The sequence below is a fragment of the Arachis duranensis genome, chromosome 9, assembly GCF_000817695.3.
Source record: "Arachis duranensis cultivar V14167 chromosome 9, aradu.V14167.gnm2.J7QH, whole genome shotgun sequence".
NCBI classification, from domain to species: Eukaryota; Viridiplantae; Streptophyta; class Magnoliopsida; order Fabales; family Fabaceae; genus Arachis; species Arachis duranensis.
Window position 1 is genome coordinate 106,483,709 of NC_029780.3, and position 20,712 is coordinate 106,504,420.

General features: G+C 28.5%; 1 protein-coding gene and 1 pseudogene across 2 annotated transcripts; one reads left to right on the forward strand and one right to left on the reverse strand.

Annotated features, from left to right (window-relative positions):
- The first annotated feature begins 8,785 nt into the window (after positions 1–8,785).
- LOC107466699 (dihydrolipoyllysine-residue acetyltransferase component 1 of pyruvate dehydrogenase complex, mitochondrial) lies at positions 8,786–16,984 on the forward strand. 2 transcript variants are annotated; one of them, XM_016085702.3, is made up of 23 exons: positions 8,788–8,976; positions 10,273–10,320; positions 10,827–10,881; positions 10,963–10,993; positions 11,201–11,247; positions 11,342–11,386; positions 11,503–11,576; positions 11,815–11,884; positions 12,634–12,825; positions 12,922–12,966; positions 13,099–13,172; positions 13,659–13,728; positions 13,933–14,331; positions 14,554–14,614; positions 14,705–14,749; positions 14,832–14,915; positions 15,080–15,156; positions 15,406–15,468; positions 15,640–15,710; positions 15,824–15,884; positions 16,050–16,110; positions 16,189–16,269; positions 16,544–16,984. In XM_016085702.3, the coding sequence occupies exons 1-23, from the start codon at positions 8,882–8,884 to the stop codon at positions 16,600–16,602; spliced, it is 1,908 nt and encodes a 635-aa protein (XP_015941188.1). In that variant the 5' UTR covers positions 8,788–8,881; the 3' UTR covers positions 16,603–16,984. The 2 variants fall into 2 exon arrangements, with proteins under 2 accessions (XP_015941191.1, XP_015941188.1); XM_016085705.3 differs by lacking the exons at positions 12,634–12,825; positions 12,922–12,966 and having other exon boundaries at positions 8,786–8,976.
- Positions 16,985–18,799: 1,815 nt separating this feature from the next.
- On the reverse strand, positions 18,800–20,450 carry LOC110275763 (uncharacterized; annotated as a pseudogene).
- Between the last annotated feature and the right edge of the window lie 262 nt (positions 20,451–20,712).

The window sequence follows — 20,712 nt, forward strand, 5'->3', positions numbered from 1 at the left end:
ATATATCATTTATTCTATTGAAAAATAAATTAATATGGTAATGAGGACTCACGGGAGTAGGAGAAACCCACTTTCCATCCCTCATTCTTATTTAAAAAATGTCTCCGTTCTTTCTCCGTCATTGCAAGTTCCTATTTAATTATCCCTTAGAGAACATAAATCTCTTCGGGTATCTACGAATATTCTTTGAAAACTTTTAAAAAAATTAACACAAAAAGACATAATATAATAAATCATAAAATAATCAATTCAATATAATTCAACATAATTTATAACATATTCGTTATAAAAAATAACATTTCAAAAGGAGAAAACATAAAAAAAATAATCCAACATAATAACATAACATAATTTTTTAGGATGATATTGAGCGACATAGTGACGGACTTGATGAGAGGTAGAGAAAGTGAGTTAGAGAGAGAGGGGATCAAGGCCGAGAATGAGTATGGAAGAAAAAGAAAAAATTCAAATTGGAGGTAGAAATTAGGGTTATTAAATTCAAGAAATGGATTTACGTATATATAAATTAGGATAAATTAATAATTTTATATTCGCGTATATTTAATAAGTTTAATGGGGCGGGTACTTATGTCTATTCCCCTATTAGGAGTGGTAAACGGAAAAATCTGCCTTGTCTCGCCAAAAGTCCACCCCACCTAGTAAGACGGTCTTGAATTTTCTTCTCACCCGCCTAATGGTAGGCTGGCAGGATCTCCTTTTTTATAAGCCATTAAATATTAAACAATATATATAATTTCACAACAATTTCAATAAATTTATAATTTCTAAAAGTATAAAAAAATTATAATTTTTAAATTCACGCACATTAACGTCTTTATAATTATAAATATGTAATAAATATAATTATAAATCAATTTTTTTGAAACAAAATAATAAAATTAACATTGTCCAAAGCAAAACAAATATTATCCAAAATATAACTTAAAAACTTCTTCAATTATCATCTTCATCATTTTGTAGATCAATAATATAATAAAAATTTGAAAAAAAAAATAGCTCTACCAAAATAAAAGCTTGACCCAGCGGAAAAGTCTGCCCCGCCCCGTCGAAGCCCGCCAAATTCCGTGGATTAGGCGGTGCAGGGTAGGCGGAATTTTTAAGTTTGGTGGCCATAAATTTCCAACCCAACCCGCATTTTTTGGCGGGTTATGCGACCAGCTTGACAGGTTTCGACCCGTTTGCCACCCCTAGTTCCCATCCATTTTCGCATGGCAGGTCGTGAGGATTTCAGGAGTCTCCGTCTAGCTCCAAAACACGAGTAATCCCTGCAAATACCCGTTTTGGCTGTTTTGTAATCATCCTTATTGCTAGCATTCATTGATTCATGACGTGGAGCTATTCTAGCCACTTAATAAATTCTTAGATAATCAAAGTTTAGGTTATATCATTTTTATAAAGTTACATGTATCCTTGTTATAACAATATTAATAAAAGATAAATGGATAAACACTAAACTATTGTTTAGATATAAGATAAAAAAATAAGAAGAAAGAAAATGGAAAGAAAAGTATATTTTTGTATGTGTGCTGTTTAGATCAAAAAAATGAATGAAAAGAAAATAGAGGAAAAAATTTCTTTTGCTTGAATAGAAGGAAAAGTAAGAAGAGAAAAAATTATAATAGAGAAAAATTATATTAATGTTTTTATATATTATATATAAATTATATTTCAAATGGTAACTCTGTATTTTTATCCATGTTTACACTTTTGAATCAGTTTTTTTCGCAACTTTGAAGAGAAAAAATTTATGTGAGTTTCATATACACTTTTATGTTTGTTATTCAATTTTTTTGTTGAACCAAATAATGAAAAATTGATTTTTCCATCCATTTTCTTCTCCAGTATTTTATTTGTACAAATTCTTCTACTCCAAACAATACACAAATAAGTCACATTTTTCATATGTATAACAATAACTAATATCATATATTATAACTTGTGAAATCATAATATTTTGAGAAGTGATGTATAGACAACTTAAATATTGATAAGTCTAAAAAATTTTAGAAAAAAAATATAAAAAAATTACATGTTAATCCATAATTTGTTTTTAAAAAAAATTATCCAACATATATTTACTTCAAGATTTATACTTTAAAAATTCAGTATATTAATATTTTGTATTTTTATTTTTCAATTTTAGACTATCACAAACATTAGTTACTCTTCAATAATAACAATGCTTTTAAAAAAATAAACATAATTAAATAATCTTAAAATTATATAATAATTTTCAAAATAACAAAAAAAATATACAATTACCTAAAATATAATATTTGTGTAGTAACTGAAATTTAATTGTCAATATAAAGTAATATATAATATCATTTCATAATCAAATAAGTGTTTAATCAAAGAATTTAATATTTATATAATAATATGATAAAATAAATTAAAGTTTGAGTTTAATCATAGCAAGCATTCAAGTTTAAATTTTTATAAATTAATTTATTTGTGTTAAAGTGAATTACGCAATAAAAAATTCATAAAAATTTCATATGTTGAAGTAGACAATAATTTATTTATAAATACAAAAAATGTATTGAATAAGTAAGAAATTATTTTATTTTAATTTGGTCCATAATTCACATGATTTAAATTTAGCTCAATATATATGATATGATTTGATTTGATTTAATTATTAGTTAAAAGTATCTCACTTGTCTATTTTATTCATAGATTTATTATTTTAATAACTAATAAATTAATCAAATTAATTAATTAGTACATACAATAAATTTGGGTTAATAAATTAAAAAAAATAAAAATACTAACAGAATATTAAAATAAATAAATTAAAAATTACTACCAAGTCAAATTGATATAAATTACAATAAATTATATAAAATTTAAATATTTAATTAAATCAATTAGTTGATATAGTTAATTTATCGTAATAACTTATAGTTAATGAGTTAAAAGAAATAAATCAAAAAATATTCTCAGAAGCATGCTAGGTCAGGTTCATCGATCATTAAGTACAAAAATTCGATTTATATATAATAGAATAGATAAATTTAAATGCGTAATATTATTCTTATTAAAATTATCTAATTATATTTATGCAACTCAAACTTTTAGAGAAGATTATTAATGACATCTTATTGGTCAAAAAACTTATTAATGACTCTAGAGTCTAGATAACTTGATGTGAATTTTTTTTAATTTTTTATATTAACTTTAGATAAAAAAAATTAGTTCTGACATATAATTGAAATTTGAAAACTTACAATGCAATTAATAAAATTTTTTATCTATAATTATTAATGAGATATAATATAGATATAATGAGAAATAAATCTTATAAATAGAGATTTTGCATAATAGGTAGAGTTAAATTCAAGGATAACATGTTTTTTAATTAATTTTTTAAATTTATTCAATTACAATAATAATAATAATAATATATATTTGTCTAACTTAATTTAATTTTTTTGTAGATAATTTCTAATATATTTTATATTCATCTACATTTAAAAAAAAGAAAGAAATGAAAAATATATAATCTTTAACACGGTACTCTTTTAGGTATTTAGAAATCTGGAAAAAAAAAAAGCCTTGAAAAACTAAATAGCCACCCAACTTTTCTTGCCCTCAATTCTATGACCTCACTCCCAAAAATCTAGGAGAGTAGAATATTGCTTGACTTGCTTTCGAAAGAGTTAAAATAGCAAGAGCGATAAAAATGATGATTCTTATCATTTTGTTTGGCCGTCTATATATAGAAGACCAGAAAATTATCATTATCTAACAAAATTAATTTGTATTTATTGCATTTAATTTGAATAAGCAAGAAATTATCATATTTTAGTTTAGTATTTAATTCATATGATTTAAATTTGACTTAATACATATAATTTAATTTGATTTAATTATTAGTAAAAATATCTCAATTGCTTATTTTATTTATAAATTTATTATTTTAATTATTAATAATTTAATCAAATCAATTAATTAATATACATAATTTATACCTAATTTGATTTAATAAATTAAAAAATACTACCAAAATATTAAAAGAAATAAATTAGGAAATACTATTAAAACAAATTGATATAAATTATAATTATTATGTAATATTTAAATATCTAATCAAATCAATTAGTTGATATAATTAATCTCATAATAAATTATATTTAATGAGTTAAAAGAAATAAATCGAGAAACACTCTCAGAAGCATGCCACGTCAGCTCCATCATTAAGTGTAGAAATCCGATTTTTATATAATAGAACAAGTTTAATCACCCGTGCCATGCACGTGATAAGATTGAAATTATAATTTTAAGTTGTTATGTTAAATTTTATTTTAATTATAATAATTTAATTAATAAAAGAATAACTTGTATGCGTTGTTTGTCTTTTCTTAATATAGTGTTAATTGTATTAACTATAAAATAGTTATTTAATCTACTTTTTTCAATAAATCAGGCATATATGCTCAATATGACCATAAATAATCTAGTAATACTTAAATCTACCAACAAAGTTTTATATGTTGGTTTACTGTAAAGTAAGAAAATATCAAAATCAGCTCAAAATGAAGAACAAATTAATAGAGAATCCTAATGCAGAAAGTTTTGTAATAAACAATAAATAATTTAAACCTATTGAATAACAATTCAATGCTATCCTTTTATACCTGCAAAATATATATATGAAACAACACTGTATTAATATTTGTATATAAAATTATATGATTAACGTAATTATAAAATTGTTTGTCAAGAGAATAAAATTATACAAATTTTTATGATAATTTTAATATTTTCAAACTATTAATGTACAATAAGAATTCATCTATTAGTTTCTAGAATTTCTAAATTTTTTTAAGTGATAGTAATAAATTTTAATAAATAAATAGATTTAGTAAGACATTTTGTTATTACCTTTTTATTATAGGCTCTCAAAAACTTCTCTATATACCACATTCATCGTGCAGTTATCTTCCAAGTGTCCATGATCTTGCAACAGCACTCGTAGACCATCTTTACTCGTTACACTTGATAACGCAACATACAATTGACCATGGGTAAAAACTGGCCTTGGAGGGTAAATTCTAACTTTCGATAGAGTTTGTCCCTGAGACTTATTTATTGTCATTGCAAATGACATGATAATTGGGAATTGTCTTCTTTGAAACCTGACCAGCAATGTTTCATTATTTGGAATTAAATTCAGTCTTGGGATAAGAACAATATTTCCAGCTAATATTCTCAAACTATTAATGTACAATAAAAATTCATCTATTAGTTCCTAGAATTTCTAAATTTTTTTAGGTGATAGTAATAAATTTTAATAAATAAATAGATTTAGTAAGACATTTTGTTATTACCTTTTTATTATAGGCTCTCAAAAACTTCTTTATATACCACATTTATCGTACAGTTATCTTCCAATAACCTTATAATCCTTACCTTTTTATTATAAGCTCTCAAAAACTTCTCTATATACCACATTCATCGTGCAGTTATCTTTCATAACCTTATAATCCTTACCTTTATTTTCCAAACATTTTCATTACATAATCTACTACAGGTAATACTGTTAATAGAATCATAGCTTGTAGCCATTAGGTATGGAAAATAATAAAGAGAAAAAAAATACGAATACGATACGAATTTTGTAGATAAAAAATAATTGAAACAATTGACTATTACGACTTATATATATATATATAAACGATATGAATTTTTAATGGAGTTACAAATGATATGAATTTTTAATGGAAATACTTGATACTAATAGAAAAAAATTATATAAATAGAAATTATTTAATTTCAATTTCAATTTCATATAACAAAACAGTGGTTTTCAAAAATTATGGAATCTTTTCTTGACATATGTATTATGCCATATGTATAAATTATACGGGTTATTATATAAATTCATATATATGCATAACAAAACAGTTTAATATTATATATTTTCTACATTAATTATATGTCAATATTTTGAAAAAAAGAGATAAAAGAAGAGATATATAAATATGTATAATATTCTTGCTATATATGAAGCAGTTTTATATTGCTTTAATTATAGAGACTTACTATAATTATATAAAAGTTAATTTGAGGAAATAATTTCACTTGTCATAAATAATATACTAAAACTATTAGTATATTATCTTCTTTATGGTTAATTGAACTTATCAATGATTTCTCCGTGTAAATCGTTATTACCCAGTTTTTAATAATTACTTAATATACAAAATTTGAAATTGGAAATTGTTATTACTAATTCAATTAACTGGTTAATTGAGTAATAATTGTCAAATTATTAAGGTGCAAAATCATTAATTTACTCAATAGATTTCTATATTATTTATATTTTAAGTAATAATTTGAAATTATATTATTTATCCAGTTAATAATACTATTATTAATAATTATTTTTTGCATTGATTTTTAAATCAATTATTAAATAATTATTTTTGTTAAGATAATTGTTTATAAATTATTTCAAATTATATTTTGTTAAGATATAATTATTTAGATTATTACTCATAGTACGGATATAATTTCATTTTATACCAATTAATCAATTATAATTATATGACACAGGTGTAATTTCAATTTTATCCACCGATTATTGGCAAATAAATTTTATTCCAATTACAATTAAAATCTGTTTTTATTGGCAAATAAATTATCTTTACGTCAACGATTTAATATACGTGTAGGTTCATTTTTTGTCAAATATAATGAAAATACAAATAAAGAAATAAAAGATAAAAATAAAATTAATAATATCTAACACTACTTCATTTTATTAAATTATTTAAAAATAGCACATCCACAAAAAATAATCGTAATATATAAATTGAAGCAATAATTTAAAATTCTATAATTATAATTTAATCAAATACCAATAGTAAAACCAAATTACCTAAACAATATTGAACATATTCTAGTCCTTAGTCACGTATAGTATAAAATCATTCTTGTAACGACAACCAACTGAAATAACATCGTAAGTTTCAATATTTAGAATTCGTGCAAAATCAGACCATCCTCTTGTTAGATAAGCTTCATTATCCGCTATCCATGCAATGCGGCAAGATATAGAAATGCCACACCGAAAAACCAAACTAACTCTTATTCCCCTCAATGCATGCAAAGAAAGCTGGTAATTTCTGAAAAAAATCAAAATATGTTAAAAAAATATTCTAATAATGAACAGTTTAAACTAAGAAAATTTAAATATATTACCAATCGTTGAAATTGCATATCTGAATTTGTCACGAATTTAGCAAAACTGAACTGAAACTGAAGGAATTCAATTTCATTATGTGCTCCACTTCGAAGATTTTCGGGTAGACGTAAAAAGCATAGAGGGGATGGAACTTGAACTTGCCCTATAAAGTTCTGTGGATGCAATTCCTCAATAAAAAATCGAACTCCTCCTAAGAAATCTAACTTTAACCACATTCCATTGGGTTGGTCATAATAGGTGAGTAGATCCAACCATCCTTCGGTAAAGTAGAGACTATTGCCTCTTTTTTGAACGCTTACATCCATGTAGTTGGAACCCGAATCAGTGAAGACAACTCGATGAGGTATTTCATGGATGTGATGCATTGTAAATGATTGTGTCAAAAGACAATCAAAATGAAACATTAGACGATAAGAATAACTTAGAGTAACAACAAATAAAAAATTATCAAAAGAATAATATAATAGAATGAGTATATGAAAAATATTATAAAAAATTATAAATTGTATCTTAAAAGGATCAATTTCAATAAAAAATGAAGAATACATTCTTATTCTATGAAGTAGTAAAAAAAAACACTAAATATAAAATTATGAATTGACTCTCAAATTTAGATTCATGTACCATAGGAAAAGACTATATATAGATTTTAGTAAAACAAAAATAAATATGTAAATTACCTATTATTAAGGTAATTTTTTAATAATGCATTAAATTTTGATTTGATACAATTATAATGAAGATACGTTTCTAAATTAGTATAATTATATATTATTCATTAAATATTAATTACAATATAATTATATTAAAGATACTTTTTATAAAATAATTTAGAAAAATTATTTGATATACGTGAATCGGGTAACAAAGATTTTTTATTATTATTATTACTATTATTGAGATTATTATTATCATTAAAATTATTAAAAGTATTTTTATATATTATTATTATCATTAAAATTATTTAAAAGTATTTTTAATTGATAATTGATAAGTAGTTTAATAGTGCATTAAATATTGATCTGATATAATTATAATAAAGATATGTTGCTAAATTAGTATAATTATATATTATTCATTTAGTATTAATTATAATATAATTACAATAAAATAATTTAGAATAGAAAAAAATTTTATTGGTTTTGGAGGGAAAACGGAGGCATGAGAGATCGACACGTTACCTTTAGTAGTTGGGAAAAATCCAGTTTTAGTATATTAAGTAGATAGTAAGTAATATAAATTATAATAAATTATATTAAGAAAAGAAATATTTAAATATCTAATCAAATCAATTAATTGATATAATTAATTCAGTGCAATAAATTGTATTAAATGAGTTAAAACAGTTAAATCGGGTAACACTCTCCAAAACATGCCACGTTAACTTCATCATTAAGTGTAAATATCCGATTTTTATATAATAGAATAGATAGATTGCCTTAACTCCTAATGGTTCCTAGCTGAACTGTTAAATTCTAAAATTAATTTAATATTATTGCCCATTAAAATGGTAAAGTAGTAGTAGTTGCAAGTTTCGTTTCCTTTTGATGAATGTGTTCTGTTTTTCAATGACATCACGCAGCTGAACGAAGAATAACAAAACCAAATCAAGCAGCGCACAACTCTCTCTCTCTCTCTCTCTCTGCGATGGCTCTTTCACTGTCGCGGCTTCGTCACCCTCTCATCTCTCGCTCCCTTCGCCTCCTTTCCTCTTCCTCTTCCGTTTCCAGATCCCTCTCTCGGTAAGCTGCTTCTGCAATCATGTGTTTCTTGATCTTCCCCTTTTTTTTTATATATTTTTCTCTGAATTTTCGCTGCTTTACCTCAAATTTAATCATATGTTTTCGGCGGTTTTAACTTATAGGAAATTTGGTTACTATAGTTTCTCTTTTGAAGGTTAGTACTATTTAGAGGACGATTTTGTTATTGAAGTTCGCATTCTTCATGTGTTTTCAGTAGAAGTGAGGTTTGTGAATGTGATCCATTAGGTTAGAGGTTACTTAGGGAGCCATTGTGCATATTGATTAGGGAGCTGGTAGAGTTGTGCTGGCTCCAACTCCTCGATTAGATCATGACTTTTCGTTCTTCATAATAGGACTGCTTGATTTCTTTTAATGAATTCGTTACTAGCTTGTAATGATAATATGATATGCTCCATTTGGTAAATGCATTTCGAAGTTGCAAGTTCTCATCGACAATGTTGTGCGGATGGATGAATTAAATCACTTGAGGCCAATTAACGCAAGAGACTTTAAAATGTTGTTTAATATGATATTCGAAATGCTAGCAGTTGTTTGAACCAGTCATTTAAACTAAACTGCACTTGTTTGTTCAGAGCAGGGTAATGGATAATGATAAAAAAAGTAGTAGTAGTAGTAATAGTAGTAGTAGTAATAATAATAATAGGAATTAAGATATTGATTACAGAATCTGTAATTGATTTGCTGAAGTATCAGAGGAAATTCTTGTGATCTCAATTCTCAATGGTATTAGGTATAGAAATAGCAGAGAAATAGAGATATCATAGAACATAGAGGGTCTTATTCCTCCTTGCCCAAACCTCAGACTCTTTCTCCATGATTTTTTATGCATTCTCTCTGCTTTTCTCACATTTATCCCCACTTCCTCATAACTGAATTTTCCCTTCACCCTACTTATGTTGCCATGTTGGTTCTGTGTACATAGATGATGTTGTATGTTCTAGACCTTGCTGACCAATGTACTTTAGTTCGTTGTATCATGTACAAATTGACCTGCTTCCATTTGAACAATTGAACACCAAAGTAAAGTGGTACTGGCAATTACTTAATTTTAGTGTAATGTTGTCTTGTTTATTTATTTGATCCATCTGTACCGATTATTACAGGAAGTATTTTCCAGGAATCATTCCAAATTGTTTGTAACTTTTGATATAATGCTTGGTTTTCAATGTTCAAAGAATCTTTAATTTTTATTATCATGGTGCCTTTTTTTTCTTATGTATTTTATAACTCTACTTGAAGATTCTAATATATTATTTCGGATTTTGTTCTTGACAGAACTTCTAAGTCAGGGATTTTCTCTGTGGGTTGTGATGAGCATCAAAGGTGTGCATCATTAACCTGCACTTTTTTGTATTAACTGCAAGATTAGGGGTTCTTTAATCTTATTTTGATTCTTATTTATGGGATTGATTTGAATTTCAAAGATGGAGAATTCTGGTAATGTCATCATACTATGATTATTAGTGTTGAAATTGTTTCCTTCTTTGACCACCCAGTTACCATTGTAAATGAGATGACCAACTTTTTCTGTTAACCCAACCTGCCTTGCTTGAGCCTTTGAAATAAAAATGTGAAACCATTCCAATATAAAATCATCAGCTCAAGTTTCTTGATCCAACATCAGGTTGTCCAATCTGTCAGATTTGTACTTCTCTGGTTGACCATACATTCTTCCAGCTTATCAAACTTACAAAGTAATGTGGGGATAAGCATCCTCTACGTTGGATATGTTACACAAATGTCATGTCTTTTCCTTTAACATAATGATTCATCATGTCTTCTACATGGTCTTCCTGGCATTTTTTAATTGTGATGTTTATCTTTATCAGGCTTACATCTTTGTCTAGGCTTACAGGAGTCTGTGATAATTCTTTAAAGCCAAAGGTTAGTATTTAACTGAATAATAATAATAATGATAAATCAAATTGTGGCCAGATTTTCTCTGACAACTTTCAACTTTTCCAGTGGTTTGGTATCAGATACTTCTCATCTGCAGGTACTTCATGTTTCACTTCTCATGTTCCCACTTTCTATAGTTTCTCTTGTGGCTTCACTTTGCATGCATGTGTTCTTATGATGTATCTTGCAAATGTTATGGATTTTCAGCAAATTTCTTGATTTTTTGTTATTGAATGGCATATATTAAGTCTTTTGAATTTAAATATGAATATGCTAACTTCTGATCATTTGTCCTCTTTGATAGACTCATCACACATAGTCATTGGGATGCCTGCTTTATCTCCTACAATGGTGAGATTACGAGAACTTTAATTTTTAACTTTGTTTTATCTCCCTTCATGGTATTGCATCCATGGAATATTATTGATCTTTCCTTGTGGTTCAGACCCAAGGTAACATTGCAAAATGGAGAAAGAAAGAAGGAGATAAGGTCAGCCAGTATAGAATATTGTTGTAGATCACAACACTGTTTCATTCAGTGCATCACTTTGGGACTTGACAATTTGTTAATTAATCATTCCTCCTTGCTTTTAACTAATCTAACAGATAGAAGTTGGTGATATACTATGTGAAATTGAAACCGACAAGGCTACACTTGAATTTGAAAGTCTTGAAGAAGGGTAATTTTCTTATCCTTCTTTTCATATTTCCCTTATGGGTTATGGATGACTTGTACTAATGCTTAAATTAGAGTTTGTTATCATCTCAAAAATCAATGTGTGTTCCGTTTCTTTTGGGGGCACTAGTAACAAATTAGAAGCATTATTGGCAACTGAGCTTTTACCCTAGAGCTTAGATCATGAGACATGCAAATTTGTATACATAGAAAACTTGGCAGTAATTGTATGATGCCCGCAGATTTCTTGCTAAGATATTGGTACCTGATGGTTCAAAGGATGTGCCAGTTGGACAACCAATTGCAATAACAGTGAGTAATCTTTTAAGTTCCAATTTTTGAATTACTTCTTACATGGAAATCATTGCAAATTATACATCTCTAAAATGAATTCATTCTGTATTCTGGAAAAGGTTGAATTTTAATTGTTTTGTTCATACCTTTTTGTCCGAATAAAAAATTCCTTTTATGTTTCATTTTAAATGATGATAATATAAGAACTTTTGAAGTTACTATTTGCCTCACATGATCTGAACCATGATTTTCTTGTATTTGAATTCCAATTTACTCCATCATTACACACACCATTAGATGTCTTAAACAGCACCCTTTTTTTCTTTTTTTCCCCTGAAGTAAGCTTGCAAATTGGGCTTGGGCATAGGTGTATTATCTTTCTGTACAACTATACTCACTTGCCATGAAGTTGCTTATTTGGTATTCAGTTACACATTAATGAACTCTGTTATTCCCACAGCTCTGTATTACAGTACATGTGCATATTCTGCTCTGATTCTCACAATCACTATCAGAAAATGCATTCAGTTTCCCTCGATCACAGTCTTTCTAAAGGTTGCTTCTTTTTATTACGTTTTCCCATCACTATCTATTCGTTTTGTCTCTAAAATCAATGGTCCAATCGAAAAATCTATAGGCTCAATATTATGGCTTTGCTAAATCGTAATCTGAAAGCAATATTTTCCTCTTCATGTAAGCACCAGTTAATTTTAAATCGTCAACTTGTGGGATTTTACTTGATAATTTATTCTGTGGGCCTTGACAAGGTTGAGGATCAAGATGATATTAAAAATGTCCCTGCTTCTGTGGGAAGTGGGACTGAGGTTAAAGAGAAGAAACCAATACATCAGGATGACTCCGCTGAGGAAAGGAAACCAGAACCAACGTCCACTGACATTAATGCATCAGAACTTCCACCTCATATCCTTCTTGAAATGCCGGCTTTGTCCCCAACAATGGTGAAAAGATTGTGATGTTTCTGTGGTTAACATTACCATCATCTCCCAAACTTTCCCACTATTGCAGCATTAATTTTCAATTATTTTTCCATACAGAACCAAGGCAACATTGCTAAATGGAGGAAAAAAGAAGGCGACAAGGTTAGTGATGTTTTAACATTAGATTTTGAGTTGGATTTCCTTATTTTAGTATAATTCCAAAGGTTATGAATGCTCGGTAATATTCATATATTCTTTTGCCTGCTGTGCATTTACGTATAATTCATCTAACAGATTGAAGTGGGTGACATATTATGTGAGATAGAGACAGACAAAGCTACCCTTGAATTTGAAAGTATGGAGGAAGGGTAATAAATATTCTTTCCATATCCTGAAAACAGTTAACGTAAATATTCTTTTTTTTTATGTTATGGTTGTGTGCATTGCAAAATGCTAAATTATTTTACACAAGTTTCTTGGCCAAGATGCTTCTAAATAATTTTCTAAAATAGTAAAGATTTGAGCAGTGTAATATGATTAGCAAATCAGACATTGTACCTTTTACGGACATGCCTGGTACTAATTAGTTTTCATCAATAAGTTACAGTTCCATAAAAGTGAGTCCTGGGAATTGTCTCTAGTCTCGTTCTTTTATGCAATTTGTGGTAGATTACATTACAATCCCTTCCATTATGTATATCTTTTTATTTTTATTTTTATTTATTATTATTATGTGTTTTCTGTTTACAGACCAAACTTTTAGCACAAATTTTACAAACATTATTTATTTATTTATTTATTTTGATCTGTCAAACATGCTTTATTTTTACTCATGCCTATCATCTGGGTTCTAGATACTTGGCTAAGATACTTGCACCAGAAGGTTCAAAAGAAGTGGCAGTTGGACAACCTATTGCAATAACAGTAAGTGTGGAAATTCTTTTTTGTAACTTAAATTCAATATAAAGTATATTTGTGTAAGAGTAGGATCTTAACATTTTGTTCCTCTTCCCATGAAAGGAAACATCTAACAATATTTTATCTACGTAGTGGTTGGTTTGTCCTTTCTCTTTTTTCATGACATGCACTGGATTATAAAAATACTTATGGTACTTGGTGTAATGCAAGGTTGAAGATGCAGGTGATATTGAAGCTGTAAAGAATTCTAGTGGTGGCAGATCTGCAAGCAAAAATGAGCAGACCACCAAACATGATACTAAAACTGAGGTGAAACCACAGAAAACTAGTTCAAAAAGAATTAGCCCAGCTGCAAAGTTGCTAATTTCGGAATATGGATTGGATCCATCGACAATAAATGCCTCTGGTCCACATGGCACTTTACTGAAAGGGGATGTTCTGTCTGCAATTAAATCAGGAAAATTGACTCCAAAACCTTATTCAGCTAAAGAGAAGGCATCACCATCTCAAAGTCATCAACAATCTGCAGCTTCACCAGAGTCAAAGTCTGCTTCTGCCTCAAAGCAGTCAGATGCATATGAAGATCTTCCCAATAGTCAAATTCGCAAGGTTGGTCTGATGAATTTTCTGTTAAACAAGAGGAAGGCTCCTCAAATCTTTTTAGAGGCATGTTGTATTTTAGTGAGAAGTATCCTTGCTAAATAACGATATGTAAAGAGCATTCAAAGGGTCTTTGTGAAGCTGCCGTTTGTTTGCTTTTATTTGGAGTTGAATGCTTTCATATTTAGGGAGAAATGTTTGTCATAACACCTATTTTTGAATGTTATGCAGGTTATTGCAAAGAGGTTGTTGGAATCAAAACAAAACACACCACACTTGTATTTATCATCAGGTTTTAATTCTCCTATGCCTTTCATATTAGTCCAGCCTAATTCATATGTACACTAACTAGCTATTATATCTTTTCACTGCCATGAGTTAGATGTTACTTTGGATCCTCTTCTCTCCCTTAGAAAAGATCTTAAAGGTATGGACTAGTAAAACTTATTACTATTGTTCCTAGTACATTTGCAATCCGGTATATTCTTTATTTTTCCCGTTGATTGCAGAGCAGTATGATGTTAAAGTTTCGGTGAATGACATTATTATCAAAGTTGTAGCAGCTGCTCTCAGAAATGTCCCAGAAGCAAATGGTAAACAATTCTCTCTTACTGTCTTTTGATATATGTGTTATTCTTGACTTGGTTCATTCATTAGTGTCCATAGTCCTGCAATTGCTCTTTACAAACCTATTCATGGAACTGAATTATTCTCCATAGGAGTTTGTAATTTTGAAATCCTTTTTTCTGTATGGCAGCGTACTGGGATGCTGAAAAGGGTGAAGTTGTTTTATGTGATTCTGTTGACATATCTATAGCGGTTGCCACTGAGAAGGTAATGGATAGTGTTTAAACTGTTAGTATGATTTTATAGAGAAATGCTAGGTGAACAAGTTATTTCTGTAACCAAGTCCAACCAAGTCTTTCTTCTTCTTATGCCTCTCGGCCTCTCCTCCTTTCCCTTCTTCTTCAACTAATATCAATCCTTAAGTTATTGAACCAACTTGGTTGAACTTATTACCAAAATGACTTGGTCATGTAGCATCACCGCATTTTATAAAGCACTCAAATCTCATGTCTACAGGGCTTGATGACTCCAATAATAAGAAATGCTGATCATAAGACAATATCTGCCATCTCGTCTGAGGTAATTTATAGTCATCTATATAGGTTTCTGTATAATGACTGTATCGGGACATCTTATCTTGTTTGTGTTGAAATTTAGGCAGTCACATTCATTCTAGATTAATTGAAAATTTAGAAAGCAAATACCTTTATTTACTTCTTGAAAATCTTCAATAACTTGTTGATTGTTTAGGTCAAGGAACTAGCAGCAAAGGCACGTGATGGCAAGTTGAAGCCACAAGAATTCCAAGGGGGTACTTTTAGGTGAGCTGACCTCATTGTTTGGCAGGCTTAGAAATTCCCCATTCATCCTTTTTTTTTAGGGGAAAAAGAACATACTATTGTAAAGTAATAACCCTGAGCTTTGTACAATGCAGCATTTCAAACTTAGGAATGTATCCTGTGGATAAATTCTGTGCTATTATAAACCCCCCACAGGTACTCGCTATATCTCTATCTCTACACACACACTCGCCCTGGCGAATATCCCCGTATACTGCTCACAATCTATATAAATTTTACTTAGTACAGGGGCGGAGCGGAGTAGCCTTAGTGGATGTTCAAACTTAAAAAATGATTGTTGTTTCTTACTATATGCTGCAGGCTTGCATTCTTGCTGTAGGGAGGGGCAACAAAGTTGTGGAACCAATAATTGGATCTGATGGTATGAGTTAATGGATGTTCTGTATGTCAGTTAATCTTATAATTTTCATTTGTTTTGACATTGGTTATTATTCATTAGGAATTGAGAAGCCAGCAGTCGTCAATAAGTTGAACTTAACATTATCGGCTGATCATCGTGTTTTTGATGGCAAAGTTGGAGGTATGTCTAATTAGGTGGCTATTAAATTAATGTTGGAACCAATAAGTAATAAATTAATTAGCTATTAATTTAGTAGTTAATAAATAATCTGTTGGTTGAATTAGTTTGATAATTGATTAACGCACAAACCAACAATGGAACAATTCTTCCCCATAATGCCCTAAATTGACTACATTCCATTAATAATTGGCAACTGAAGAGACCTTGGGCTTGAACCTTGAAGCAATTGTAGACTGATTAAAGGGTGCTTATGTGCTTTGATTTGATTTTGCAGGTGCATTTCTCTCTGCTTTGAAATCAAACTTCAGTGATATAAGAAGGCTTCTTTTATAAATTACACACAACAAACTTTCCTTGATTGATTGATTGGAGTTATGACCAATCGATATGGATGCAGAGCCTGGCCCGAACTTGCATAGCATCCCCATTTTTTTCTTTTGTCCTTTACAATTTTATTTCCTCATCTGAAACAGTTTTTGGTGGTTATGCCATATCATTCTCTGTTAAATAATATCTTAGGTCTAATTCCTGAGAATAATACAGGTTGAGGTTCTAACAGTGAGAGGTTTCCAACAATTGAGTTTGAGCATGTTGGTAATTTTGTTCACTAAGCCAATTTGGTGATGTTCAATTTTGTATAAACATCTATGTAAAAATGGCCATGCAATAGTAACATTTAGATGAATAAAGATTCCTTTCAGGTGCTGAATGAAAATGTTTTTGTACTACTTTAGCAGTTCTTAAATGTAATCATTCTGAAGTTTGGCTTGCAGAAGGATTTTATCTCGAGTAGCTAGAAATTTTATATGAAATTCATGGAAGAGACCAAAAAATTATACTAGCTATGATACACGGATATTCACACGGATACGGGATACAACACAATACAGGATATGCTGACACGTGAATTTTAAAATTTTATAAGATATGTGGATACGTATATATATAAAATATAAAATATTTTTTAGATAAATCGTAATGATATTTTGATATTTTATTGATATTAAAATATAAATTAATTTTTTAATTTTTTTAATGTGTTATTTTAATTACATAAAATATTTAAAATATTTTTTGTTTTATTAAACAATAATTTATACTATTTTTAAATTTATTTTAAGAATATATGTTAAGAATAAGATTAGACATATTAATATGTGATGGTATTTTGGTGAATATATTTGAAGAAAATTTTTTTATTTTTTATTAAGACACGATTGGATATAGTAGACAGTGTTGGTAAATATAGCATCCGAAATATCCATGCTTTATAGCATACTAGCAAGTCAATCCTCACAGATAAAGCTGTCCTTAAAACTTATGGCATCAATCTAGTATTTACTAAAAGTAACTTATATACATACATGATTAGTTTTTAGATTTGGTCGAGTAATGAGTACTACACCCAGTATATCATTTTAAGATAAAATTCATTATACTTCTCTGTAAATAAAGTAAATATAATATTTTATCAATTTATATAAATTTAAGATTATTTATATATTTTTACAATTTTACAATGATAATTTGATGTACAATATAATGAAAAATACAAACACTCATAATATGTGTATGAGATTAACTATCAATTAAGTATTTAGGTAATAAAAAGGTACTTAAACGATATTATCGATAAAATAATATTTTGAATGATTTGAGAAATAAGATAAAAAATTAATCAATATTTTTTTTGTAAGTAACAAAAAAAATTTCTTAATTAATAAATGACTTATTCATTTGATCTGAATTTTTATAAAAATATTTAAATAAATATTTAAAAGATGCACAAAAAAATTTAAAACAAAATTTGACCTCTAAATTTTTTTTTTAGCTTTTTCAAAAAAATATGATCATTCACAATATTTTTTTCTAAATTTATTTGACATAAAATTACTGATAATAACAAATATCTTATTTTTCTTATAATAATTACAAAAATTTGCATCAAAATAAGATCTTTAAAATTTTTTTAGAATATATTTAATATTTCGTTTTTTTAAATTACATTTTTAAATCTTTCGAGTGCTTATTTGTTATTAGTACTAGTGTTAAACCCGTGCGATGCACGGGCTTATATTTAAATTTGATAAGTTAAATTAACAATAATATTTTATAACCATATATTTTTTAAATTTAGTATAACACTATCATCGTCGTTATATAATAAACGTATTAAATATGTTATTTTATCTTTATTCAAAGTAAAATATAAATAGAAGAGTTTGAAGTTTATAATATTTTTGAACTATAAGGAGGGAGACATGAAAAAATAAGAACATATATAATTGTAATAATAGCATATTAATTTTACACTAAACTTTATATCAAAAAGCTAATAAAAATTTATCGACAACCTAGTATCTTACTAACTTTATTAGAAAAGCAATTGGCATAGGATGTTGTGTCTTGTTACACATTTCATTTCAAATCTGAAAAAGAGTATAGATAAATTAATTATATTTATAGTAAATATTTGTACAAAAGTGTAAATCATAACATGCTATTAAAATAAAAATAATATTATTCTTACCTAAATATTATTAAAAACCTCTTTGAACACGACATTTGTTGTTGATGACTTTGGATTGCTGTCTTCGTCTAGAATTAAAACCCTGAGGCCACTGTGACTCTTAACTCTTGACAAAGCAACATAAAGTTGTCCATGGGTGAACACTGATTTTGACAAATAAAGCCCTACATGTGATAATGATTGACCCTGACTCTTGTTAATGGTCATTGCAAAACATACTGTTAATGGAAATTGTCTCTGTTGGAACTTAAATGGCAATCCTGAATCTGAAGGGATCAAGTTTATTCTTGGAATGTACACTTTATCTCCAATATTTCTACCAGTCACTACCGTCGCTCCAATTACATTGCTGCCAAGTTCGTTAACTATTAATCTTGTCCCGTTGCATAAACCTGAAGTCTGGTCTATGTTTCGCAGTAGCATAACAGCGACTCCTGGCTTCAAAGTCAACTTGTGATTGGGTAGTCTCGAACATTTGATATCATTTAGGAACTCTGGTGTGAACCACTCTTATTGTACATCTTCATTCTCATCAGCTTGACATGTTGTGTCAGAGCTCAAATACTCCTTTTCCATCCATGGAAAGATTGTCAAGACAAAATCGTTTACCTTCTCGACACTTTCAAGTGTGGGTGCAAGAATTGCCCTACTCTAAAAATACCTGTAATCTGACATGTTTTGCAATAAATTTGGATATGCAAAGTCTACCAAATGAGAGAGAGGGTCATCAGTAGTTGTAATTAATAGATCATCTAAAATTTTAACTTTTGATTCATCACCAACAACAGAGCCAACATTTCTATTTCCAACATCAAGTATCCAATTAGCAAATCTCTTCATTTCACCTTCATCTTGATCTGAAGAAGACATTAGAAGCCTCATATTTGTATGCAGTTTCAGAACCTTACAAAATGACCACATATGGGATGAGTTAATAGCGGATGCCAATATATCGTGTCTACTTCCTTTCAGAATCACCGGAAGTATCTGTCTGAAATCACCTCCTAGAATAACAACCTTACCACCAAATGGTTGATGTGTCTTATGTTGATCGGTAACTGACATAAGATCCCTGAGCGTCGGATCAAGTGCTTCAAAGCACATTTTATTGAGCATTGGAGCTTTCCCAAATTGTTAAGCTACTTTGGATGAGCAGCTCAACCTTCAAACTTCCATGTTTGATGTTGCAAGTAGATTCATCAGTAATTGTAATAGGTATTGAAAATCTAGAATGAGCCATTCTGTCACCAGGTAGGAGTAAAGATGCAATTCCACTGGATGTGACATTTAAAACAATCTTTCCTCTAGACCGAATAGCAGAAGAAAGTCCATTCTAAATAATTATCTTACCACACCCACCATGCCCATAAACGAAGTAAAAACCACCAGAGTCTGTAATAACAGCATTGAGTATCTCATCAAATACTAACCCTTGCTCATGAGTCATCTTTTGTTTCGTATATAAATTTGTATGAGCCAACTCATTTGTGTCATATGCTAACTCCTCCTCTATTAGCTTATTCTGAAAAAGGCGAACATCAGACATCTCAGGATATAGCATTGATTGATATTCTCTTAAAGATCTCGCATTGCTGTTGAGTATCTTCTCAATCTCAATAAGGCAGAGGTTTTTCAATTCGTCATCAGTCATGTTTAGTCCTAGCAAAAGCACATAGTGGTTTTATAAAATATTTAATAAGTAATTTTAAAATAAAATTATTAATATTATTAATAAAAATAAAGATAATAAAAGAATACAGTCTTGATATAAAAAAAAAGACATAGTAAAATACCTTGGTTTTTCAAAGCTTTTCTCCTCTCATATAGTATTCCATCAGCTAATAATATCCAAGTTGCATTCCCAATTGATGACCAAACCTCATTAATAGCTGTAATGAATTTTCTATCATCAT

Excerpts from the sequence above, each read along its gene's own strand:
- LOC107466699 (XM_016085702.3), top strand. The coding sequence starts at position 8,882 with ATGGCTCTTTCACTGTCGCGGCTTCGTCACCCTCTCATCTCTCGCTCC. Across the intron at positions 11,387-11,502 it reads GAAAGAAAGAAGGAGATAAG|ATAGAAGTTGGTGATATACT; the intron begins GTCAGCCAGTAT and ends CTAATCTAACAG. Across the intron at positions 14,750-14,831 it reads CCTTAGAAAAGATCTTAAAG|AGCAGTATGATGTTAAAGTT; the intron begins GTATGGACTAGT and ends CGTTGATTGCAG.